Raw genomic sequence first — 9,147 nt, 5'->3', positions numbered from 1 at the left:
CAACCAAACTTCATTTGTAATAAAAATAGAGAAAAACTTGAAGAATATCATCACAAAGTTCAGGTCAGATGAAGTCACAGCAGCAAACACTATAAATGACTGACCTGTACAATACCAACAAGCTTCTATATGCAGAACAGTGTTAGAGTGGGTGTGGCACAGCAGACAAGGTTCTTACCTTAAAGTTAGACCTGCAGATGGTTGCTGCCTCAGACATGTCCTGTCCTTAAAGAGCAAACAGCAAAAGGTTACTCATATTGACTTCACTTCATAACATAACGCAGTACTCCTGACACATAGCAGTGGGTCATAGCAAACTACTAATTCTACTTCATTAAAAATTCCACAATCTATGAATATGCTAAATGGTTGGGCTGCTGGACACAAGATGTCTTTTCCCTCCTTCACTGTAAAGTCCCATTCTCAGTCGGATGTGCACTTGGTGGCTTCAAGGTTCTAATACATCACACGTAAGGTTGCATTACTGGAAGATAAACTGTTGCTTGGATAGGTTTCCTTCCCCCCACGTACTGCTTGTTAACCCATTCTGCTTGATAATGTGGTCTTTAGCCAATGTCGATGTGTGTTGTGTGTGTGTGTGTTTGCCTACACAAATACACAGTGAAATCATTACAGTTGATTGGATGACAGTCACTTGGTGTACAGTACCTTTTAGTGACACAAACAAGTTAATGTTGAACGTGTAAGCATCCTGGTGCTGCAGGTAGGGGAGGGGCTCCGGATCCTGCAGGGACAGAGACAAAATGGACCCAAAGCAAGTATTTGACAACCTGGGAATGAGGCTCAACAATCAACTAACCTAAAGCATCTTTCTATGTTTCTCGACTCTGATTATTTCCCGGATTATTTGTCTCTCGTTCTACTGTCAGGATATAGTGAAAGTTTCAGCAAATATGACAAAAAGTTTAATAAAAGTTACCTACTGCAGCTTTAAGTCCTCATGTGTTTGTGCTGCTGATGGCACCAGAGGAAACGCAGCATTGTTCTCTTTATGTACAGATATACAGATATAGATTTTAGACTTAGCTTGTCAGGCTTAGTTCCGCATTATCAGACTCTACTCAGTTCAACATCAGCAGCTTGAACTGCACTATATCAGACTTAGCTGCAGGGGTGTTGTACTTAAAAGACCAGTGTGTAGGATTCAGTGGCACTACCTTTCATAGCGTGTAGGAGAACCTACAGTAGCCTTCAGGTAACGTAAACACGCAAAAGGTGACCTGGACCTTGGATGCTTCTCTTAACTGGTGTAAGTTAAGACTATTGTACTAACCTGGAGGGTGTTGGGCTGTGCGAAGGGTAACAGCGCCTCCATGGGAACCACCCAGGGTGAGATGGTTGTCCCGAAGTTCTTCCCCAGGAAAGGGCCCAGAGGAACGTACTCCCACGCCTGGATGTCCCTGGCTGAGAATGAAATATCATTGCATAAGTACGTGGGTAGGGATTCTGTAAAGGTAATTATTTATTGTCAGGCAGGGAGGCCAAAAAGTTTGGTATCAGAGTAAAAGGTATAATTAAAACTACCAAGAGCCCAGACCAGGAATCGGGGTGACTTGAACCTTTCCGCTAAGCATAGTGAACGAAAAAATTTACATGATAATGTGTAAAGTCAAGACAAACCTAGTAGCCATATCTATTCAGTGTCCACCTTTACCTAAGGCAAGTTTTCCAACCACTGAACGTAATGGTAGTGCAGGTAGTGCACATCTGCAACCTATCCAGTCTCCAACCGACATTAGCCTCTGCTTTGCAACAGATAAACCAAATATGAGAGTTAACAGGACACAGGCTTGACACAGGCACAGGTACCTGAACACCTTGCGCAATATTTGATGCTAATGTGTATTTTAGTGCATTATTTACTCTGTTGGGTATGCAAGGTTAGTGCAGGTCTACCATGTTTGTGTCACTGTACTAGAATTATAAAGTAAACTAAAACCTGATTTTAGAAATTACTTAAAAAAACTGATTTACACTGAGAAAATGCTGATGTGCTTTTACTGCACTCGTAGATTTTTTTCACATGTTTAGGGAAAACAAGGGGTTAGCACTAGAGCCCTACCAATATGGAGTATTTGAGACCTATATCAATACTGGTTTTAGAGAAAAAAGATTCACAGATTACTGAGATGGCGGACGATACAGTGAATTATTCAACTGGATAAAAATAGACCTTTTGTATGTGGATGGTACACCAATATGACTTACTGAATGTACTTTATTGGAGAATATAAGTTAAAAAATATATAAGTTGAATATTCTTTAACATGTTGAATAAATTTATGGATTATGCATTGTAATCTGAAAGGTTATCATATTTTGTGTATGGGTAAAGCACCAGTGTGTAGGATTTATTCGCTAGCTTTAGTATTAAGTAATTAGTAATAATTGTAGTGGTGTAAAACATACACTCTCAAATGTGGTTAAATAGATTTATGAAGTAGTATTAGTTCATACTGGATACAGTTATATGTACTATGGGGTAGGGTCACGTAACTTTAAAAAGCTCCATACTGGCAGTATCCTCATCCACCCCAGTGTTCCTACAGATCTCTTCCACTGTGAAGCTAATGAAGCCAACAGAGAGATAATCTCGCACTGTAAGAGCTTTAATGCCAGTCTGCTCTCATCATCTTCTTCTTCTGTCCTCACACACGGACACGGCTCATTGGCCGAGCCTTCCCCTCACCCACTGTGAGCCTTTAAGAAATTACTTTTCAATTACACCACTGTGCACCACTGAGAACAGAGGGGAAGAGGAAGAAAGGGAGGCATTTAACTTAGCGTGCAGTCGTATGGCAGACATTTGGATGGCAAATATTCATGGAGAGCCTGTGGTGAGCTCTGCACTGATCTCCTGAGGGCTTCAGCGAGTACAAAATGAAAGCAGTGTCAGTTTGCTTTCGAGCTGCACATTCAGCAGAACTGTCACAGACTGAAAAATGCCTCACACTGTGCTGTGGTAAAAAAAAACAACAAAAAAACAAGTGGGGCCTACTGTTCAGAAGTATCCGTGCGTATGATGGGATGTTCTTGAAATATTCAGTCTGGAGAATGTGTTGCATAGGAGGCACACTAAAGGCAAAATTCTAACTTCCCATTCATTGGATATTTTAAGGGTAATGTATGATGGATATCTTTGTATCTAATAAATTTGTAATCTGCAGGTAACAAATCAGAACACAGTTCACATAACACTTCAAAGTATCATATCTTTAAAGACATATTATGAAACCTTATAAAAGAAGAGATAAAACAATGTTTCTATTAAAGGACCAGTGTATAGGGTTTAGAAATGCCCCATGTAGAGCCAGTGTTTGGTTTGTCCTTTTTGGGCTACTGTAGAAACATGGCGGTTCAACATGGTGGACTCGTAGTAGATTTAAATTACCATTTAAATTCAAGCAACATTAAAGAAGAAGTGTGTAGGATTTAGTGGCATCTAGTGGTAAAGTTGCAGATTGCAACTGATGTAATCCACTATCTTCAAGCCACCAATCCAAAGCATCTGTATTATGTAATATAGTTTCCACAGATATTTCATTTTTTCCATTCTCTTTATGATATTATGATCTAATTGTAATTATGTGATTCTGCCTGTGCCATATGAGTGCAGCTGTGAGTAAAGATATACTGACTGCAGCTTTCTGATGCTTAGCCTTTATTTCCCAAAAGGTTTATGTGAGTATCGTTATAGGGATTTTAAAAGGAAGAGATTAATTGATGAATTTTAATAATGCTTTCATTTCCATTTAGAATTTAGATTTCATCTGGAAGAATATACACACACACCTGTGTTAATGTGAGACTGTGAACAGCAGCATCTGTGGCCACACATTTCACTTCCACAATAATGATACATGGAGTTTTCTTTCATTTACTTAGATGTCCTTGATTCATTTGTTTTGAAGATGTCACAGACACATTGTAAAAGCAAGAATATGTTAATTCTGGCATCAAAATATACACAGTCTTCATAAACAAACAAAAATCTCATATACAGTATATGTGAGTGGACTTGCTGTACGCCACATATAGCTTGTGCTGTATATGCAGCGCCAGTCATATAGGAGCTGAGAGTGTAACCTCAGTCCTTAATGAGAATACCACTTTTGTATTCCTTCTCACACTTCATTCTGTGGTGAGCCATAAAGCAGTAATAGCTGCTGTGCTTTCTACACACACAGGGCTAATGTGGTCTCTGCCAGAGGACTAATACAAGAAAATAAAAACTAGTTGTGTTGAAATGCCACTCGCTGCAGGCTCTAAATGACCTCTTAAATCACAGCCAGTCAGGCTGTGGCAGAGCTTCAGGCAGTGTAGTACAGTAGATTACAGAGTGCTGCCATATTGAATTTAGCAGGAAGGCTGGGCTGACAAGTAACAGTAAAGATAGGGAGGATGGAAGTAACAGTAAATGGAAAGGAACAAATACATTTTCAAACTGGGATTACACCAAATGGGGTGGCAGCTGTCATTCCTAAAAAATGCCTGTCCACCCCCGCTTGGTGTCAATGCTGTCAAATTGAACACAGAAATTTTGATTAATTAAAAAAAATAAAGTATAACATAAAGTAACACATATGATTTAATGGCTTTGCCTAGATATCATGTTTTCAACACGTACTCATTCCGTGGTTAAGTTAGCAATAGCTATAAATAGCAAGCCAATCATGTTGCTTTGGGTATCGTAGCTTAAGTTAAAGGTTTTACTTTTAGTTACACCCTGGGCTTATTAATGGAGTAAGTGGACAGATTAGTATTTGTTCCATTGGTTTGTATTTGTCCTACTTAAGTGTTTTGAAGTGGATATTAATTTTTAGTCTGGTTTCTACTGTTGTCAGTTTGTAAGACCTGCTATCCTTTGGACTGGTGTGTTTTCGTAGTATAAATCAGTCACAAAAACCTCTGAGCAGATTTTGAAGGAACATTTTGTACCTGGCAAAGTTTTGCAGACCAGTCATTTTATTTCAACCTCAGCAAAACTCCATCTTAAGTAGTCAGCCCTCCAGTTGTTTCAGATTGGACTGCTCTCTCCCTGCGCATTAGCTTGCAGCCATCACTGCTCTCAGCCGCACTGTAAGACAACTCTAGCGTCAAATCACTCCACATCTGACATCACACATTCCCTGCTCCTCTCAGAGTGCTGATGAATTATGCAGGTGGATGCAGAGTGGGGTTTTCTGAGAAGGTCCAAGGCAAAATGAGACACTGTTTAATTCCACTAGATTTTTTCACTAATTACTAGAAATGAGCCCAATCAGAGAATGTTTAAGGATGACTATTGTGATGACCCATTTCACTATGTCTATTATCTCACCACAGACAGTATGGATGATTGATAAAAATACACAATACAGGCATAGAATTGTATAAAAAGTTACTAAAAATATCAGGAAATCTCAATATTCACAGGAGTTAATCTGCTGAAAATTCCTCCAAATCTCTGGTTATACACTTACTTCCTGCAGTTACTGTGTTCACTGTTTGGGTTCATTGTACAGTTTATCAGCTGTTGACAGCTGTTCTATAAATACGTCACTTTGTCAGTTTACTCAGAGATAGAAAAGGGATTGCTTAAGGAAAAGGTTGGCAACCACTGAACTAAAACAACACAATTACAAGTTTTCTAAAAAATATAGGTAATATTTTCTTGTAATGTCGCTTTTATCTACCTCTGCTGGCAGAGATGGAGGAAAAGGATACAGTATGGCTGAGGCAGGAGTAAAGAGGGGATATTAGAGGAAATGACAGTCAGGGAGCAAAAGCCCCACGCATGTCCTCTCCAGAGATTTCCAACTAAATCAATAATACATATTCCCACTCATGTTATGATGGGGGCTGACTGCCATTTAATCTAAAACCATTTCCATCCGACTAAATCTAAAGCGACTGCATCAACATGTATAATGCAGGGCTAAATTATGGAACAAGTGTGCCTCTAAGTGAAACGTCACTGGTAATTAGTGCTGTAGATTTGGCAGCGTAGCATCAGCTTCACCACAGAACCAGTTCAAACATCAGAACAGTCACACAAACTTAACTGGTACCAACATCCGTCCTAAATGTTAAATCCCTGCTTTCATTGACATTTTGTTCGTTTTTTTAGACTGGGAATGGCATACAACATAATCCCAGGTTTGCCAGGATGTGTAGGAGAACCACAAAACAATCTACAAGCACATACAACGAAGATTATGTTGGTGTGTTGTACAGAGGCTCTTACCGCTCCAGTCGTTCATGAGCACCATGCCAAAGATGTGCTCGTGGGCTTTATTGATGGGAATTGGCTCCCCCAGCTGAGTCCGTCTCCCAACAAAGAAGGCCTAATCAGAGTAAAGAAGAAATATAACAGCAGTGAAATACTGAGGCTGTTGTGCAATACTGAATGTCACACAGTCTAACAAAGGGCAACTCAGGCCTTTCTCTGAGACAGCTCAGATGTTGAAATTAAGTTATTTCAACATCTATTTAAACACTACAAATGTGGTTAGATTAAGTAAATACTATAATCACCATCTCCAGCTCAATGTCCAACTGCTTCGATGGGCCAAACACTGGAGGTTTCGCTAAGAGAAAGTATACAGGAAACATGGTTATTACCAGCTGTAAGAGGTTGTCTACTTTCACATTGTAGAGCAAAATCTGGTCAAAATCTATTCAAATAGTGACATCACTTCACATTTTTGGGCAAAAAGCTGGTTCACACAAGGTAAACTATTACATTTAGGCGCAACAGCTGCATTGATTAATTTCAGAATTAGTTGTAATCTTCTCACAGTACACTATCTTAGGAATTTAAAAGTATCGCTGTTGAAACGTATCACATTTAAAAAGCTCATCTCCAAGTTCTTTAAACAGCTTTGACATAAGGATAAAACATTTAACATTGTGATTTTGAAAGGGTTTTAAAGGCCAACAGGCTGGCGATGGATCGTTTAAGCTACTTTGTAACTGTGCCAATCATTAAGTGCAGTTTGATTTCCTTGATATAGGAAACAAATTCATCAAGATTCTTCCCCAAATCTGTAGCAGTTTTTTTAAATGATGCTTGATGCTTACCAGACCTCCTTATCTTTGCTTGAGGGTATAGAGGCTCCAGGCGACATTAGCCACAACACACCCAAATCTCCAACTGAACTGTTGGCAGTCAAGTTGCATTGTGGGTAATGTATGTTGTGTATCATGTTTTGACAAGGAAGAGGAATGTATGGAATAAAAAAAAATCTGATTTGGAGCCTTTTGTTTTTGAAAGTGTCCATTGTGGTCTTGAAGATGTGTTCGTAAAAAACCGATGAGCAAAGTTTCTCAAATTAGTAACAAGAAATAAATGTTATGATGTGAATGATAGAGCCCAATACTGATAAGGATCTTACTCTGGTCAGGTCTCATCTGGCCTGAGGGGCGGCGAATGGGCGTCCCAGAAACAACCACTGATGATGCTCTACCATGGTATCCCACTGGGAGCCTCAGCCTGCATAAACACAATACTAGTAGTTAGCACAACAGACACACAACCACTATGGGGAAACACAGCTCAGTTTTTATGTGGGACACTGTGCCTAGATCATTGTTAGTCTACAAACTGTGTATATTGAATAGGAATGGGATTTCACTGGACAGGGATGATATTTTTATGTCTGGTCATGGTCATTACCCACTGCAGCTTTATCAGTTATATTGTAATGAAGATGAGCACAGACAAAAAAGAGCAATACGTAGGGTGTCCAAGTGCTGCTTGGTGATCTCTGGAAAGGGAAGTGCAGAAATGCTGCAGCAATGAGTCAAAGATGGAAACTACATAAATGCATTGCTGTCTTTTTGTTTTGATCACCCTCTGCTTGAGGCTTAATGCAACTACATTAATCCCTCTAACAACCGAGTTTTTAGTTTGTGACTATGTTGTTGTGGTCACTTGCAGGTACAAATATGTACTGAATTAGAAAACATGTAAACCTGATTTTAAAAGGGTTGGCTTCGACTATCTCAGATTAGGTCCTAATTTTGGTCTCATGAAGAAATCTACTGTAGCCACCAATAAACTGAAATGGGTAATATGTAGTGGTTTCCTTATCTATAATACACGACATGTTCATCGTCAAAGCAATATTGCTGAAAACTATTCTGATCCCTGAGATTTGACATGGGGAGAGACTCTGACAGCCTGGGAGATCAGCCTGCCAATCACCTGCTTAACCAGAGTGCAACGTGTCAGACTCAGAGGGAGACAGAGCTGCCCTGGGCCACCTTAGCATTCCTCCCACGAGGGCCTGAGAATAAATGAAGGCTGTCTGTGCTGTGTGACTGAGGCATGCTGCAGGGATGCTCCCAGAGCCCCACTGCAGCGTTTCAATGCACACTGACGCTCTGAGGCCCAAATCAATTAGAGAAACCTTGTAGTGTCCCTCCACATATCACTGTTTGCAGAGAGCCTTGAAGAATTTGTTGGAAGCTGTCTCCCAATATCTTCCCCCGGCACTGGGAAGGCCTCTCTGTAAGCCTTTTTGTTCATTCTATCAACAGATGTTAGTGTCTGGCTTGAGTGATAGCGTACCAGTTTGGCATCAGAGCATTCTCCTTCCCGCGGAACATGATGCCAACGTTGGTGGCGTGATCTCTGGAGGAGTAGAAGTCGGTGTAATCGCCTGTGAAAAACAGAGATGAGAGTTCATGAGAGGATAAAGCTGAAATATTCACATCTATTGCCTGTACCCTTCTGTCATTAGTGAGGTCGATCAGCACAGACCTGACTGAGTGAGCCAATTCATAAGTAACAGACATGTAATATGTTGTTAAACAGTGCCCCCTGGTGCTCATATGCCTCAAACCCACTTAACTATGTGAAAGCTATTCCCTGCATTTAGATCTTCCAACCCAATAAGAAAATTACACACAAGAAAAACACTGCACGCGCATTCCATTATGATGAAGTCTTACAAAGGAAAACTGACAATGACCTGACAATAATATATAATTCAAACCATATGGCCAACAGTATATGGACACCTGTATCTTAATACCTTGGTGTACTTTTGGTATGGGTCTGTTTTTCCTGGTTTGAGCGTCTTATTTCCAATGAAGGGAACTCTTTAAGGTCCAGTGTGTAACATTCAAGAGGATCTATTG

General features: G+C 40.0%; 1 protein-coding gene across 1 annotated transcript in view; it reads right to left on the bottom strand.

Annotated features, from left to right (window-relative positions):
• fah (fumarylacetoacetate hydrolase (fumarylacetoacetase)) overlaps positions 1–9,147 on the bottom strand; it is a gene marked incomplete in the record, with an annotated part of 15,646 nt that overhangs the window by 2,911 nt on the left and 3,588 nt on the right. Inside the window, 7 exon segments of the mRNA XM_035651803.1 lie at positions 179–225; positions 670–745; positions 1,295–1,425; positions 6,248–6,347; positions 6,538–6,590; positions 7,398–7,495; positions 8,576–8,666. Of these exon segments, the coding sequence (XP_035507696.1) occupies positions 179–225; positions 670–745; positions 1,295–1,425; positions 6,248–6,347; positions 6,538–6,590; positions 7,398–7,495; positions 8,576–8,666 (596 nt within the window).

This window comes from Morone saxatilis, unplaced genomic scaffold (genome assembly GCF_004916995.1).
Source record: "Morone saxatilis isolate NCDOM2014 unplaced genomic scaffold, NCSU_SB_2.0 Contig11, whole genome shotgun sequence".
Classification (NCBI taxonomy): domain Eukaryota; kingdom Metazoa; phylum Chordata; class Actinopteri; family Moronidae; genus Morone; species Morone saxatilis.
This window is presented reverse-complemented; position numbering and strand designations above follow the sequence as displayed.